Source organism: Pteronotus mesoamericanus, unplaced genomic scaffold, assembly GCF_021234165.1.
Source record: "Pteronotus mesoamericanus isolate MK-2021 breed Mesoamerican mustached bat unplaced genomic scaffold, CSHL_Meso_final scaffold_1186, whole genome shotgun sequence".
Taxonomy (NCBI): Eukaryota; Metazoa; Chordata; class Mammalia; order Chiroptera; family Mormoopidae; genus Pteronotus; species Pteronotus mesoamericanus.
Window position 1 is genome coordinate 4,809,748 of NW_026555302.1, and position 18,003 is coordinate 4,827,750.

The 18,003-nt window shown below is 38.9% G+C and overlaps 1 protein-coding gene across 4 annotated transcripts in view; it reads right to left on the bottom strand.

The window, feature by feature from the left end:
* The window catches only part of SMG7 (SMG7 nonsense mediated mRNA decay factor), a 65,086-nt gene that overhangs the window by 31,709 nt on the left and 15,374 nt on the right, over positions 1 to 18,003 (bottom strand). For all 4 annotated transcript variants that reach the window (XM_054587678.1, XM_054587676.1, XM_054587677.1 and 1 more), the window contains exon 2: positions 1,721 to 1,752. In XM_054587678.1, coding sequence (XP_054443653.1) covers positions 1,721 to 1,752 — 32 coding nt within the window. The remainder of the gene's footprint in view (positions 1 to 1,720; positions 1,753 to 18,003) is intronic.

Below are 18,003 nucleotides of genomic sequence, written 5' to 3' on the forward strand. Positions count from 1 at the left end.
CCATACTTGGTATTTAATATAAATGAGGACTGGTAGCAGACAGTGATTAAGCTGCTCAAGAGGCCAAATGCGAGACTGGGTATGAGATGAAATCAGAATGTCAGGCTATTACTATACATAATGCCAAATTGAGGCCACATTGTCTGCCAGAGTCCTATAAGGCACATTAGCCTTTTTGGTAAGTAGGCTTATGAGTGCAATAACTGCCAGTGAGCTACCTCAATAGAAGAACTTAATAACAGACTTTTCAATATACATTTCCAACTGCTTAGTTAGGCTGCCTGGTTGCATTTAGTATTTTGCTGCTGTGCAGTGACATAATTTTCACTCTTCTTTAGGTCTGCTGTATCGACAGCCACCATAATCCTATTCTGCAAAAAGAATCTTCTGGATATTTGAGTTAATCTCCACGAGAGTTTGCTGGCTACTAAAAAAAGGGGGGAGGGGCCTAATTATTAGCTTCTTGGTCCCTTACTAAGTTTTTGATGATTTAACAAATTTTATACATTTATTCAATTCTGCTTCAATTCACTGATGGCAGGGAAAGGACTGTAAGGGATAATTAATCTGATCTATCAGAAAGACCATTATTTACATGAGAACACTTAATATCTTAGTTAACGTTTCTGGGCAGTCAAATGTCCCCTATAAAAGTCAAACCCTTAGTATACTCACTGAAGGTGTTTAACACTTAAGATTATGCTTATAATGCCAACACAAGGGCATAATAACAGTAGCTCAGAGCTGAAACTGATATCCCTAGTATGGGAAATGATAACAATTATGTTAATAATAAGAACTGAGGTGCTATACTAAGTAAGCCTATAACAACTGTTTTTGAGGGGTTTTTTTTTTTTGGCTTTTTTTCCTTGAACAAGATTAACAATGAGATTACCCACAAATTCTTAGAGAACATTAGCCTACAAGTGTAGAAGTTGAGAACAAAACATCTTAACAGTTCATTTCCTCTTAACTGTAAATTTTTGCAGATATGCTGATTATCACAGTAGTTTAACTCGTCTTTGTGAAATTCACTGCAGGACTAAATCCCTCAAAATCAGAATGAGATGCATTATCACATATCACTTACACATTTTTGGACAGCACGTGCGATTACAGAGAGCACACTGATCACTAGAGTTATTACCATACATTTTCTAATGGGGGGGGTAAAATTATCTGCTCCATTCAGTGACTATATCCCGATTTTCATCAAAAAACACTTTGGCTGTTGTCCAAAACAACAAAGATAAGGGGAAAAGGAAAGAAAGAAAAAGAGTGTGGTAAGGTAGCTCACTCAACTTCAAAAACTTCCAGCAGTTTCCCTGCCAATATTTTTTTCCTGAAGATTTATCTATTATTCAGATTTGGGTAACTATAAACAGGAAGATATAAACCTAATACCAAAGGATATTTGTGATTTTTTTTCCGTATGTCTGAAATAACTGATAAACATTTTATAAAAATTAAATGATTATATGCATTAAATTAGGTAATATTCAATCCCATGTAGTACAGCTTATATAAAATTCCTCACAGGTTATCTAAGTAAGAATTCAAAATATAAAACAATAAATATTTAAAGCCCGTTGTAAGAGCAAATAGTAAGTTACTATCCCTTTGGCAACCGGGACAGTGCTCCAAGTAATATAGGAAAGATACCCTTCTCCTGATTGAATGGTACCAAGCCAGGTGTGAAAAACAAACGAGCAGCCGATACCTGTCATGTCCGCCTTCAGGACTTCTGCCTGCCTACAAAGGGAGAAAGGGAAAAGGGCGTCAGTTAGGCGTTCCCAACAGAACTAGCACTGCCAGGGGAGGGCTGAGGAGGCTCATCCAGGACAGCAAGGACGTACAGCAGCTCTGTTCGCGGCACCACAAATAGTGCTCCCGCCTTCCCACCCAGGGTGGCACAAGGTCTTGGCAAACCGATGCCATTACTTAAAAGTTGACAGGGCATCATAAGCTCTTCTACCAAGTGAAGGTCACTTTCTTGCTGTCTGTCTCCAAATCCGATATATTTAAGATAACATTAAATGATAGCCATGAAGAAAACTTTCCCCTCAACGCGGCCACGAAATCCTACGTTTCTCAATTCACTAGCCACTGCACTGCAAACCTCCACTCTCCGCCAGCAGCTGGCTCCTGTCCCGTCTCTCAGCCTCAGCTCCTTTCAGGAAAGGATACACCTGTACCTCAGGAGGAACAATGCCCAGTGACTAAATACTACAGTCACAGAGCCCTCTTCTTTCTCTTGTTAGAACACTACAGGACTGCACTTATTTATTACCAGTAAGTCCACTTAAGCATGCCCTTTCCGGCCTTTCCTAAGGCTGCCCGCCCAACCCCTTTCAATAATTTTAAAACTTCTTCCTATTGAGTATTCCCTTCTCGTCAGAATTTATGCATGCACAATTAGTCTCTCACGGATTTTAAAACTTTCTTCCCACATTCTCCCCTAAGCTACTGCTTCTTTTCTCTCTCTCAATTTCTTCAAGAATTGCCCGGATTCAAGAGGTCCGAAACTGAACCCATAACCTGTCTCCACCGCCCATCCCCGCTTCTCTTCCTAGAGTTTTTCTGCCTGAGCAAATGTACACAGCTTTCCTTTGGTGAAAGACAGACACCTGGAAGTTGTCCACGTCAAATTTCTCCAAATCTCTGGTAATCTATCAACTACAGACAATTTTACCTACTAACTACAACTTGACTCTGTTGGTTTTCCTCTACCTCCTCCTCCTCCTCCCTCCCTCAGTCACGTTTCAGCTGCCTCCGGCCTCGGCCTCGACTGCAGAGCGACAATTGCTCTCCCCACTTCACTCTCCTCTCCCCCTGCGGTCACAGGGATCTTTTACAAAGGCAAAGCTGATCTTACCGATTACCCATTTAAAACACTTTAATAATTTCCTACCGCTCTTAGGTTAAAACAACAAAACCTCGCCCTGACAGGTGTGGCTCAGTGGGCTGGGCGTTGTCCTACGAAGCTAAAGGTCCCCGTCCCGGTTGGATCCGCGTCAGAGCCCGCGCCTGGGTTGCAGGCCAGGTGGCTGGTTGGGGGCCTCCAAGAGAGGCAACTGAGGATGTTTCTCTCCCCCTCTCCCTCCCTCCCCCCTCTAAAAATAAATAAAACCTTTTTAAAAAAGAATCTTCATTAAAGTGTCCTACAACTTCCTCTGCACTGTAAGAGAGTCTCCAACTTGACTGCCACCATTATTCTCTCCTTTCTCTCCCTCTGCGCTCTGGCCACTGACTTCTGGTTTCTCCCAAGAGCTCCGCTCCCTTCGTCCTCAGGGCCTTTGTGGAAGAAGAGTCCCTTTGACAGAGTGCCACCTCCTCCTTCGTCCGGTTTATTACTACCCATTCTTTGCCTCAGTCAGAGACAGAACTTCCTCACAAAGCCTTACTTGAACCCCACATAGATGATATTCCTGTTTCATGCTCTCAAAGCACTGGTATTTGTTTCTTCCTACTACACATCAGATTTTAAGAACACTCACCATCACAACCCCTATGCCTACTAAGCATAGCTGCCTAGCATGCGGTGGGCAATCAATACATATTTAAGAGAAGAAAGGAAAGAAAGTATATAAACTTAAGAGAGTCTCATTTAAAAAAAAATTGACATAAAAGAGAATAGAGATTCTAAAAGTTTTACTGTGAATATTGTTTTACGTAATTAGGTACTTAATATCAATTGTAAATTTTACTTTCATCAAAATGTAACATAAACCCTTTCATTTTCTTAGCCATTAAAGAAATATTTGTTTTTTTAAAAATTAAGTTTTTAAACAATGGAATCACAATAGAGTGCTACAGAGTTAACCACAAACTACGTGAGAACTATCAGTATAAATGCACAATACTAAATAAACAGCTACACTTAGTCCTAAAATATAACATAACATCAAATTCCATTATTCACATAGCCTAGCTTCAGTTTGCTTTGAGTGTTAAACTTTTGCTATTAAAAGTTTTTTTCACAAGGTTGTTGGTTTATGCCCTAAAACTTATTAAAGTCAAACCACTTAACAAAGAATACCGCAGACCCAAGACTATCGATGCCACACCACCTCCTCTCCCCGCTAAAATCCCACAAGAGTAGTAATTTATGAACTTTATACTGAAGAAGCCAGTGCTAAATATGCATCTATACTGGGTTCAATAATCTTCTCATTCTGTCCTTGAAAAGGATGATGTATTTTACTGTTTCCATGTGTTAGCTAAAAGCTCATGCATCTATAAGATATTTTATTCTTATGATCATGTGCCTAAAGGTTGTTTCTCACTCCAAATAAGATTTGCTTGTAAAGATGAACAGTATCATTTCAGTATGTTCACAACTTCCAGTCAAACGAAGGTTATACTGAGCATATATAACAAGAACTATTTACAAACAATATGGTTCTCCTATAGGCTATCAGTAAAAGGAGAACTATAATTCTAAGATTCTGGACCAGGTTTCCATTGACAAACAGAGATCAAAATTTTACATTCTATTTTTACATACTAAATCTGTCCAAGAAAAATTGTTAAAGTAAAAATTCAACCACTAACAAAAATGCCAAAACACCGTAACACTCTCTGACAGAGATATTAAAGCATTCTGAAATCCCAGGAGTTTTGATTCCTCAGCTGATAAGGGTAGAGGTGCTCATTTCTGTGCAGAGTTCTTACTAGGTTCTGAAAGAGACACGTGTTAATGACTAAAATAGTCTTGCTAAATTGAAATGATGAAAAAAGAAAGCTAAATGGAAAATACAACAACCCTGGGAGATAGCTACTATTAATTCTCATTCTATAAACAAGGAAATTGAAGCTCTGAAATGTTAAATAATTTGTCCACAATAACAAAGCAATTAGGCATAACTAAGTGCAAATCTAGTTCTGACTCCAAAGTCTAAGTTACCATATTTTGCCGCATGTAACGCGCTCCTGTGCATACTGTGCACCCATGGTTTTAGGACTACCAACATATAATGTGCACCTTTAGTACTGTCTGTGCATAACAAGCATCCTTATTTTTCCCTCAAAAATGTGGGCAGAAACGTGCGCATTGTACATGGCAAAATATGGTACTCCTATTTATTCCAAGTTAGAGTAAAAAATTCTATGACATAAAAAGCTCACGAAGACTTATCTCGGTTCAGTTCTGTGCCGTCAACTAAACATTAATGTTTAAGTCAACTATCTTAAATGAAAAGATCTGTTCATATTAGGAAATAAATATCTGAGTTTTTATCAGAAAGGCTACAAGTAAAATTCATACTCTAGTGCAGTGGTTGGCCTTGGGTGAAATTCCCTCCTTCACTCTGAATCTATTTTTTGTAAATAAATTTTCCTGGGACACAGTTGTGCCCATTCATCTACATACTGGCTATGGCTGCTTTCTGCTACAAGGGCAGAATTGAGTGGTTGAGACAAAGACCACATGGCTCACCGCACCTGAAACATTTACTATCTGGCCCTTTACAGAAAATGTCTATCCCTCCTCCAGGGAGTACTTGATAAAAACAAAACAAAAAAATATATAAATAAAAGAGAGAGAAGTAAAATATCTGTAAGTTCCCAAACCAAATAGTTTTCCCACATGAAGAATCATCAATAATAGCTCCCTCAGAGTAAAGAAATCTATTTTTACTAGTTAATATGGTAGTCTTGTCACAAAGAGAACTGTTAAAAAATAGTCTCATGTAATTGGAAAGTTAGTACTTCCAGGCCATGTCATATTTTTGATGAAGTTACTCTGTAAACTGCTTAAAGCATGATTATGTTTATACAGTTATCCACTAACTCTTCCATTTTTCTGTGTATCAAAAATGCCGCTTTGAGACAGGTGAGAAAGAGGGATGAACTCAGAATTTTTTCTCCTAAGAAGAGGAAAACCTATGCCCTTCATACCTCCGCTATTGTGTTTTCTTTTTTTTATAGTGCATAATACACAAGATCTTCTACCAACCTCCATACAGATAGCACAAAATTGATTGATTATATTTTACTTTATAAAGAAAAAAATACACCACCTCAACTCACTGGTTTTGTTAAAACCAATTTTGTTTTTATAGTTTATATAGTTTTTACAGTTCACAGCTTAGAGACAATGCTTATATAGAGAGGTAAGAGTTGTTGAGTAATGGTTTTTCTTGGTAGAAGTTGTGGCAACGTGAGTTCCTTTATAGTTTTACTTTAAGCTGAAGGAATTAATAGAGAGGATGAATGAACCAAGAATAAAAATAGCACTACTAAACAGTTATAAAATACAAAGTTTACAAAATACTAGACATATTGTCTCAACTCATAAACAGTAAGAGAAATTAAGCATTTATACTAAGCAACAAAAAGTCATTAAAAGCTGAGTAAAATCTGAAACACTCCGTGATAATCAAATATGTTGAAAGCTAATAATGTGCACAATGTGCAACAATACTCTAGGAGAGAATATGATTGAGATTCATAGATACACAGTACATTCTAATATAACAGGTAGGGACTGAAATACCTCACACAGTATAGCCCTTAGTATCACCAGACACTGTTCTAAGGGCTTTACATAAAGTAATCATTTAATACACACTGAACTATTGCCCCACTTTATAGCCAAAGAAACGGAAGGAGATAGAGGTTAAATAACTTGTCCAAGGTCATCAAGTTATTACGTAATAGAGGTGGCAATTGAACTCAATCAGTTTGGTTCCAAAGGCAAACTCCTAACCATTATATCATAGTCCCTCTCTCATACAAGATTGTAAGAAAAAAATAAAAAACAGGACTGTTTGCTAGTAATAGCTCAGAGAAGTAGGGTTTTCAACAGTTAACATTTTATGACCATTTTTGAAATAGTCACTAGAGAAAAAACAAACTAAAATTAATGATTATCTTCTTTAACAAGTATCTTGATTATACAAAGCACTTATATATAACAATGCAAGGTAATATAAAATAAGAACACATTATTAAGACACATTAAGATTCAGTTTAAAAATAGAAGACATTTCTAAATCAGGGGTAGATACGATGGAAGATTCCTCTACCTGAACTCCAACTCCCTTTTCTCCTCGGAGCAGAGCACAGGACTGACTATAAGCCAACATCCTCTAAACTCAGAGTTGCTGGGGAAAGGTGAAATCAGCGTCTTTTGTTTTGGCAAGACAGGAGTATTTTTTTTTCAAATATAAATAAAAACCACAGCAGGTTTTATTTCAAGTTTATTTATTTACTTATTTCCATAAAGTACTAAGGAATACTGGAGACAACAGTATTCATCAATTATATGCGTTAACCCAATTATAATTATTTGTGCTAAGTAACAGGCCAAACAATGTAAGGTATATGTTATACACTCAGGTGCACAACACACGTAATCTATAGATCATGGAATTAATTAGAAAAAAAATAAATTGAGTTGCTTCTGTACTGTTGAATTTCACAGGGGAACCTCTAGAGATAATGCTGCACCTAAAGGAGCTCTTCTCAGTGGGAGAGAATAAAAATACTTGGTTGCTTTCTCTCTATGGCACTTTACAGTTTGCCATGAACTTTCTAATCTCCTGTTCTGTATTACAACATTCACTCTATAATTTAAAAATGTGTACCTAGTTTAATTAAAGGCCTATTCTGGTCTGGAAATCCTAAAGGATAAGAAAGAATTATTCTTTCAGGCAGAGAAGACAGCACAACAATAAAAGCAAAAGAAAGCAAGTGAAAGAGATAGGGCACAAAACACAAGGCGGAGCGCCACCAGTGGCTGGCCAGAGGCAAGGCAGGTAGAGGTTGCAAGGCCTCGCATGACATGTCAGGGAGCTCAGGTTCTGTCTTTTAACTAACAGGAAACCAGTGCTAAGTTTTAGGCAGGGGTATAGCATTATCAGAATTGCATTATTAAAAGATTACAAGAGACATAGAAGGCAGATTTTAAAAGGACAACAATGGAAGTGAGGAAGTGATAATACAGATAGATGGAAAAACGTAGAACCAAAAAAATATCAGGAAGCCGAATTGGCAGAAGGAAAGATAAAGCAGAAGTAACAGTCTAAAATCATTCCCAGACCGTTATCTTGGACAGCTGGGCGTATGAGTAAAGCTGTGTAAGCAGGCACTCAGAGATGAGTGTCAAGTACAGAGATGTCAAGACTAGGAGGACAGTGCTGGGGTGATCAGCACATCGATGGTGGCTAAAACCGTACGAGTAAACGTAAAAGGCAGAGGGGTGCAGCTAGCTCCCTACCTTCATTGTTAAGGAGCAGATGAAAGTGCCCATGAAGAACACCAAGAAGAAACTGTCAAATATGATTATGAGGGAAAGAGAAGACTGGTGGTGGAAAATAAGAGGATAAAAAGAATAGTGAGCAAGATTAAAAGCAGTGGAAAAGTAAGAACTGGAAAGCATGTTGGATTCAGTGAAATTAGGGTCAACAATAGCCTTGCCAGAAATAAACGCCAAACTGTAGAGGGCTGAAGGAGAAATGAGGGGGAGAAGTTTAAGTCAACTCTTGAGACTCTGGACAGCAGAGAGAACCAGAAGCGGGTCGTGAGTAAAAAGAAGTTTCTTTTTCTCCGTTGGAGAGACCTGAGCATGCTTGGAATGAAGAAAAGAAGCCTGGAGAAAGGGACAGGTTGAAGATAAAGGAAGTGAAAACAAAACGGATAGAGCATGGCTCTGAAGGGATGAAGGACACGGGAATGTCCTGAACATGGCAGAAGGCGAGGCTGGCTTTGAAAAAGAGGCAGGATGTACCGCAGGTAGTTAAGGCAGACACAAAGGTCCTAGGAGAATTTGGGAGCAGCGTGAGGTGGAGTAATGTCCTAGCTGTACCACTGTCGAGGTATCAACTGCTAAGGACAACTATCACTTCTCACTGTGGTTAGAGATGGCTTCTCTGGCACACTAGGATGCCTGACCTGCTGACAAACACAACCAAGAGCTGATGCTTCCTGCACTCAAAGAACTGCCATATATGTGACCTAAAGCATAGGAATTTTCATTCTAAAGGATAACTGACAGAATGAATCACATGTCCCTCGGCTTACTGTAAATATTTAGACGTACATAAAAACAGTAATTTCTTAAATTTATTTTACTGAATGTTTAAAATATCTTCCTTGGAGTATAAGATACAAATGCTCACGAGAAAGTAAACACATGCTGAAGTTCTTATGAAGTCACATAAGTGTGAAACAAAAAAATCTTTAGCACACCCCACTCCCATATTAATTAATATCAAATGGTTCAGAAAGTTCCTAATTCTTCTATTAGTGTTCACAGACTATGAATACTATAACATACATTTCTAAAAGGAAGACAAACATGTAGAAACCCTTGTATTTTTTATCCTACCTAATATTACTTGATTTCAGATGCTCTTCTGATTTCAAGTTTCCGGTCCTCATCTGGGACTTAAAATGTTTTCTCCCACAGTGACTATCTGCAAGAACATCCCATTTCTCATAAGGTAGAATGGTTTTAAGACATTCTAGATAGAGGAGAGGAGGAAAATATAAGTTAACCCACAACAACAGAGAACTCCATGAAGAAAATTATTTTCTTTTTATATGAAATGATTTCATGTCAAAGACAAAGGAAGAATATCAAAGCTTTTTCCTTTTTTAATTTAGTTTCTTAGAAAACACATCTTAAAATTGTTTTGTGTGTTCCTAGCATTCTAGTTTTAGGTAAAAATGTGATGCTAACCACCCTCCCTGCCTGAAGGCGGAGCGGTCTCCACAGAAGAGCGACAAGTTACCCAGCAGGGTTCTTGTAGCAACACGGAGAGAGTGCCCTGTAGGACACAGGAGCAGACGGCTGGTCTGAACTGGACTGCTTACAGGAGAAACATGTAAAGCAATTGAACCACATGTTTAATTGCTTTAAAAATATGTAAAGCAAGTATAGGTGGTATGACTAATACTTCAATTCTAAGATCAACTGATAATGGCAGATTTTTTAATTTTTATTCACTGAATAATGATTTGGTCATTCTATGGGTTACAGTGTTAAGGACTGGATATAAAATGATGAACAAAACAGATATGGTCCCTGTCATGGATTTAAAATCTAATGTAGACCAACAAGGAAGGAGGAGGTAGGAGGCAGTGGTTAGAAGCATGGACTTCGGTGTCACGCTGCATTCCGTGGCATGCCAGGAATAAGTCAAGCCACAGGAAAAATACAGCACAACTTCTTAGGGACATCAATTTAACTCAAAGATTTAGACAGAGTAAGTTAACTAATTATTACTGGCTACTGATAATTGTTTACACTTGCAGTTATGTCACATGTTCTATACATAGAATGGGAATATAACATAATAAAGTGTCTTATATTCAAACTAAGCTCCACCACTTATTAGCTGTGTAACATTAGGAAAATCACTTCTCTATGCTCCAGTTCGGTTAGAAATAAGAAAGAGATAATAAAAGTACCTACCTCATTGAGATGTTTTGAGGGGTAAATGAGGTAATAGAAATAAAGCACTTAGAACCATCCCTTAGTAAGAAAACCCTCAAAAAATGTTAGCTATCATCGCCATTGTCATTAATATCATCAGTAAGTTATTATCACTCCTCCCAATAATCCTAAGTAAATGCTATTATTATCCTCACTCAATACATTAGGAAACTGAAGCTAAGAACTCACAATAATTCTAGAAAAAAGACAAAGTTATTCATACTTTTTAAATAGTAAGCACCAGTCTTAGGAGAGCGTGCAGGAAGTCCACGTGGGCTTTATCTCCATACTTCCAAAGCACATATTCAACTGCCTGTGACTTCAGTTGTACTTGAGAGAAAGACTGAGAAAATAACTCATGATTAAACCCAAGCTCCTTAGCAGAGCACGTAGGTCCCACAGCTCCCCATTTTACACTTAATGATCCAATAAAACTAAACTACTTTTAGTTCCTTGCTATTTTGCCCCTCGGTGTCTTGTTCAAGCTCTTGTACCCAACCTGAAATGCCTGCCCTCTTCTCTCCATGCGAGGTTCAACTTCTCTCCTATTTCAAGACCCAGCAACTCGTGCAAGGGGGCCCTGGCTTAGCCCAGCACTCCCAGTGCATCGTACTGCCCACTTTGGTTACAGTAAGCACTATAATGAAGTTACTTGTTTACACATTCCCTCCACTAGAGACTGTCCCATTCAACCTTGTATACCAGTGCCTAAGAGTGCCTGCCAGACTTCAAGTTACTCAAATAAGTTTATGTTAATTTGGACTAACCAGTCTCTCAAAAGGCCAAGACCCTAATAATTCAAGTTTTGTCAATAGTTTCAAAAGCCTTCCAGGAAAAGTTTGAAAGATTTTTCATCTGATAAGTAGGAATAACATACTTCCTTTTAAGTTCAGAAAATCTACAATTCTACACAGTCAATAAAAGAAGCCCACGATCATTTACTTGGCTCTCTTAATCAGATTTTATTTTCTTCACATTGGGATCTACAAAGTATATACAATATATTATATAGTTCTACAGAAATACAAAATCTGAAACCTCAAACAGAACATGGGTAAGTCCAACAACCCAAGTGAGTTAAATAAGAACTTTAGATTAAGCCATCAACAACGAGAGGGCTATTTCCTCTCAATCACATTTTTATATTACATGAAGTAGGCCAGAATAATGGCTTCCAACCCTTTTGGACCCAATACTTTTTTTTTTTAAATGCATTCTTTGTAACAACCCTGTATCTTCCAAAAATAAATAACTAAATGCCTTTCAGGTAATAGAAGGGGAAAATAAAAAGCAATTTTTAATAAAATTAGCATTTTGATATATAAACAGGCAGGTAAGACTACCTATGAAGACATAACGAAGTAATCAATCCTTGCACATACTTACAGGAGAAAAAGAAGGTTAAGAGAATGTCAAACAAAAGTAGAGGCATGAAGGAAAAATTAGCAGGCACTAGAATTGAAACGAGTGCTAATGTAAGTAATATCAGACCAGATTTACTGGAAATGGCAAAAATAAGAGAAAAATAACTGACATAGAACAACATGACAAGACAATTGATTTGACGATAAGGGTTCAACTATATATATTCTTTCACAGGTGACAAGGGAGAAAACTTAGGTTATAAAAACAACCAGCAAACTGTCTTTTACAGAATGTAAAACACCATTATCAATGTAGGCTAGGGAAAAGTAAAGTACAAGTTCCCAATTTGGAGTCGGGGGATAACATGAGAGATGGACAAGTTAATGAACTCAAACGGCTAGCAACAATATCTCAGATACTGTCTGATTTAGCTAAATAAAATAATCTGTAAATTATTACACTACTACAATATTCTCTACTTCTAAGTGGTCTCCAGAATTTAAAAATAAAAGATACTACGTAAAAGTCAAGTCTGATTTTTTCCACCAAAAAACCATTAGTTAGCCCCTATTTTCAGACACGTTCCTTTTATAATTACTTTCCTGTCAATTTCCAAGGGTGCTGTATTATAATCAAGTAATTTAACAAATTAAACCTGCTACATATCAGAGGGCCTATGGAAGATTGCTGTATACAATATTAATGGCCCAATGAATCACATACACCCTGGCATCTGCACCCTTGAGAACTCACTACACATACTTAACCTGGGATTGACCATGTGACTCAATCTGGCCAAGCAGGCTTCAGCACGTGTGATACAAACTGAGGCCTGACAAGCACTTGGAACATTCCTGCTTGCCCTTTTGTAATACAGTCACCATGTTACGAAGCCAAGGCTGACAGACCACTTGGAAAGAGGAGACCCAGGTTTCCCACCAACCACAGCCATCCACAGTTGGGGGTCTAGAGACGTCTGAGTGAGGCTGTCTTGGACCATTCGGGTCCAGCTGAGCCACTGGATGACTACGTCATTCAACTTGCCTTAGATGGTCTGAGAGACAGGAAATCATTGGAGATTTTGAGCAAAGCGGTGACATGATCTAGCCAAGATTTTTATAGGTTACACCTGGCTGCTATGTTGAGAAATGACTGGCTGTGACCAGAAGGCTGCAATGGAGATTGTAAAATGTGATCAGACTCTGACAGCAGCATCTGAATGAAAAAGAAGAAGAAAAGGAAGGTGTCGGCGGGGAGAAGAATCAAAAATGATTCAATTTTCTGCCTAAGAAGCTGGAGTAATGGATCTGCCATTTACCGATGAGAGGAAGATGATACAAGAAGGCATGGGGGAAAAGTCCATTTTGGGACAACAGTGATTGGCACAAGGTATTATATATGCACTTGCTATTATTTTTTACAATAATGCTAAGTTTGAGATAATTACCATACATCCCAGTGAATGTAACCGACAGTAAAAGAGTTTAGGGTTTAAAGGAAAGGGGCTCATTTGGGACTCGTCAGCATACAGAGGCTGGAGATGACAAGGAAACAGGAAACAGACTAAAAACTAAGGGCCAGAGGGGAGGTGTCCTGGAAGCCAAAAGAGCTTCAACAAAGAAGGCAGAGTCATAAATGCTGCTGATGCATTAAGCCAAATAAGGCCTGAGTACTGAGTGTTGGACTTAGTAAGGTGGAAGTCAGTGAGGATCCTGTTATGAAGATTCTGGGGGACAAGTGAAGGAATAAGTAAGCCCCATGACTGACTTCGTAGACAAACTGGATTTAGACATCTCTAGCTAGGAAAGAGTAACAGTAGCTTGAGGGAGATATCAGGGTCAAAGAGTTTTGAAGATGGAACTCATAACATGATTTTTATGGGATGGAATGGGAACAATGACAACGTGGGAAAGAGTCGATGAAGAAAATACAAAAGGATGACAACAGAGCCTCAGGATCGCCGGAGGGGCTTGTTCAAATATTGCACACAGTTAAGGGGCGGGGGTGTCCTTAAATGAAAGAATAAAATTTAACATGAGTATATGAAGACAATTAACAATTACTGGGGGCCTACTAAACAAACAAGTGGATTACATAAACCATTCCCAGTTTAGCTTTCATAGCAACCCAAGATAACTACTATTTTTCCAATTTTATAAAGAAAGAAAGGCTCAGAGATTCTAGGGAACTTGCCCAAGACCACAAAGATATTAAGTGCTAGGACTGGGATTCAAACCTGGGTGTATCGGAATTCCACAGCCTAAACTACTTCTGTTCGTTATTCCATGACGCATAACATACCTCAGTTTTCAGCAATTTACATACTCAAAACTAAGTGGTGGTTTATGTTAAAGTCCTAGCACAGGAACATGGCTTTTCACTCCTGCTCTGGCTGGCACCAAAAGAGAAACAGCCATGGATCTCACTCATCTGTGCATCTCTAGCACAGAGTTTATCAAGTGAACAGGATCCTCACGCCAATGAAAGCATTTCTCTGCTTTCTCTGGTTGGCATTCTCTAAAGCCCAGAATCTGAATTTCCCTTCCTGTTTTTATGAAAACCCACAACTTATAAGACAGAAACTACTTTCCATTATAGATTTACCAGTTTCCCTTGCAGCAAGGGTGCAGACACATGAATCAAACGATTAATCAACATACCAGCCTCACCTGTAAATGGCACCTAGTGAGAGAAGGAGGGAACTGTGGCGAATCCATCCTGGGTAACGGCAGCAACTACATCCAATTTCCAGTATCAGTGGTTGGTCCCTCATGAGTGTTGTCAGGGGTGAATCAGGGATACAAGCTATGAATAGGATCAAGGTCCTGCACAGCAGTGCCTTAACAGGCTGAACTTGAAGGCTGCATGGTCCAGGCCATGTATCTTTTGCAGGAGGCAGAATAATGGCCTCCCAAAGACGCACACATAAGCTAATCCCCAGAGACTGTGACTATGTTACCTTAGATTGTAAAAGGGACTAATATTATGTCAGATGCGGTTTTATTAAGGGTTTTGGAAAGAGATTGTCCTGGATGAGCTGGGTGTGCCCAAGGGTGATCACAGGGATCCTTATAAGTAAAAGAGGGAAAAGGCAGGTTCAGGGATGTGACGAAGGAAGCCGAGGGCAGCGTAACGTGATCACTGGTTTTGAAGGTGGAATAGGGCCATGAGCCAAGGATTGCAGGCAGCCTCGAGAGCTAGACGAGTCAAAGAAACAGATTCTCCCCCAGAGCCTCCAGAAGGAATGGCACCTAGATTTTAGCCTAGTGGAACCCATTTCCAACTTCCGACCTCCCGAACTGTAAGATAATACATTTGTGTTGTTTTAAGCCGCCAAATTTACAGTACTTTGCTGCAGTGGCAACTAAAAACTACTACAGCTGCTAAGGCCAAGCCTCCCTCCCTCTCGTGCTTCCATGAGCCAGAGTGGTTTCTGCTCCTCACAACCAAGAACCTCACGGACAGTCTCCCCTTATATTCCCATCCTCAACCTAGATATCTACTAGCATTTCTCCAAAAAAAGTGGCAGTTTTCACTTCTTTTCATTGCCTGAGTGGGCTTAGTTAGTTTTGAACAACAGCAATTATTCAGACTTCACTGTTTCTTGAAGACTGAGTTACGTCATCCTGAGACTGTCATGTAATTTGAAATGTTTTTAGTAAGTACGATCTCCTACATTATTAGTTAACATTTACAATGTGTCCGTACTGCTCCCAAGTTAGACCACGATAATTAAGAGAGAGCCCTGTCCTCAAATGCTACCAGGGGAAACCATGAAGTGATGTGAGCAGTGAGTGAGTACTGAGAAGAGAGAGAAACATCTGGTCACATACCTGACAAAATTCTAGGCTGACTCAAAGCAAAGACTTTCTGGAAGAAGAAACTTTTCAAAGACAGCGTGAAGTCACATGATAAGACCACGGTAAAGTAAGCAGAGGAAAGTTGTTCCTTTTTTTGAGTTAACCAGTCTTACTCTCTCCATTTCGGGTGACTACGGGTTTAAGAAGAAAAATGATAAAGTCAAAGATGTCAAGCCACACAAAAATAGCTTTAGTAATTTGTTACTTTTAAAAAGCCACATCAGTTTTTCCTTTTGAAACAATGTGTTATCTAAAATTTAAATTTCATACATGCAAAATTACATTCCCTGGTGTCAGGAGCTGACACCTAAACATCTCTCTGTGGTAACTCTACTAAGACAATAAGGAAATGGTCATTTGATCTTCTGTACTTAAAAGTATAAAAACTGGCAAATGATTCTCCACTTGAACTATCAGTGGCAGATGAGGGGATTAGAACTGTTTTTCCCAGTGGCTGGTTCTCAATGTTCCAAAGGGTCCTGGAGTATAGACTGTATGAGGTCTGTCCAGAAGGTATCCAGCCATATCATATTAAACTACAGACTTTTATTGGAGATAAAAGATACAAGAATCTTTGTACACAGGACAATGACGCCTCAGTCTCCTTCAAAGCAGGCACCTCGGGACCTCGCACAGGTCTCCCAGTCACCACCAGCAGCCCTGTCGTATTTTCCTGAATCTCATCAATGATCTGAAATCTCCCTTTCAAAGGCGATTTTGGTTTTGGGAAAAGCCAGAAGTTGTTGTGCCAAATATGGGCTGTAGGGGGTTGAGGACCTGGTGATTTGATATTTCGCCAAAAGAATCTGCATGAGCTGTGATGCGTGAGCTGTGATGCGTGAGTGGGTGCCTCATTGTGATGAAGCTGCCAATCACCAGTTGCCCATAGCCGTGCCCTTCTGCATCATCCGAATAGTTTCCACGGAGGAACGTTCAAGCTTAATGCAAAATTTAATGCAGATTCATTGCTCTACTCACTAACGCATTTTGAATGCGGCAGCCACACACTACACATGCTCACTCAATGGCGTCTACTTCCCCCAGTGACTAGTAAAGTGAAGTTGTCATTGTTCATGCATGCGTATTCCAGTCCACTCGCCTTGGCTGCCAGGTTACATCAATGTCACGCAAACTGTTCTCGTATATTAGCAATGGCTGGACTTTTTCCAGGCACACCTCGTATTTACATAGCAATACTAAAGGCAGAAACTGCAGGAAAAACTGCTATTATGAGAGGAAGAGCAGCAGGCCAACTAGTCAGTTAGATAGTTCAAAGCAGTCTAAATCAATTTATTTCAAATATAAAGGAAAAACAATCTCTCCCTTCTGTTCCCCTTAATAAGCTTTCTGGCAAAACTTCACTGTCCTTTCCCCTATTATCCTACAAAAAATGAATGCATTAGGAAGGCTGATATTGATGAAAAAAGTTTGTTCAGATTATATATACATCTATAAAATATTTACATATTATATATTAAATATATAAAGAAAACAAAAATAAAATTAAACTGAAATCCTACAATACTAAGCAAACAAGAGCATAAAACCACAGACATCAAGTCCACATGCTGTATGGTTACAAGAATGGATTCTGGAGACTGACTCCCGGATTCCAATTATGGCTCTGCTGCTACTCTGTGTGCGGCGCTGTGCTTCATTAACTATCCTTATTCTGCCTCTCTGTCTGCTCTTCTAAAAAACGAAGCCAATACTATATACCTCATAGACTGCTGTGAGGATGCAGAGCTAATAAACAATGTTTAGAATAGTGTCTGGCACAAAATAAAATTGTTGGTGTATTAATCATGTGAAAAGCACAGCCCAGCAGCCTCTCTACGAAGTTATCTACCTCACTGCTACTCTCCACAAGCCTCAAATGTTAGACCTGGGAAACCAAAGCTATGGCAGCGCTGCCAGAGAACCGTGACTGGAAGCTAATCCAGGACCCATATGCAGAGGGGTCTAGATCATAAATGAAGAAACCTTCTGAACAACAAGCAGGTCAAAATTATTCACAAAAAACATTTTTTATAAAATCATAAAACAACATACCAAACCATTTAAAATGAAGGATATTAATCCAAGATTCCCTTTCAAATTTTCACAACGATTTATATTAAAGAGTTTATCTGTATGGCTCCCAATCAGGATACACTGCATACATCTCCCAAATGCTACATAAAAACAAGTAAGTCCTCACGCAAAAGAAAGCAATTCTCTGTTGGCATTTAAAGTGAGAGAGACTGTTTCATGGTGACACATTTCTGAGCACTGCAATCGCTTGAAGCTTCACACCAGCTGCCAAAAATAGTGGAGAGGAAAGACTAATTATTATTT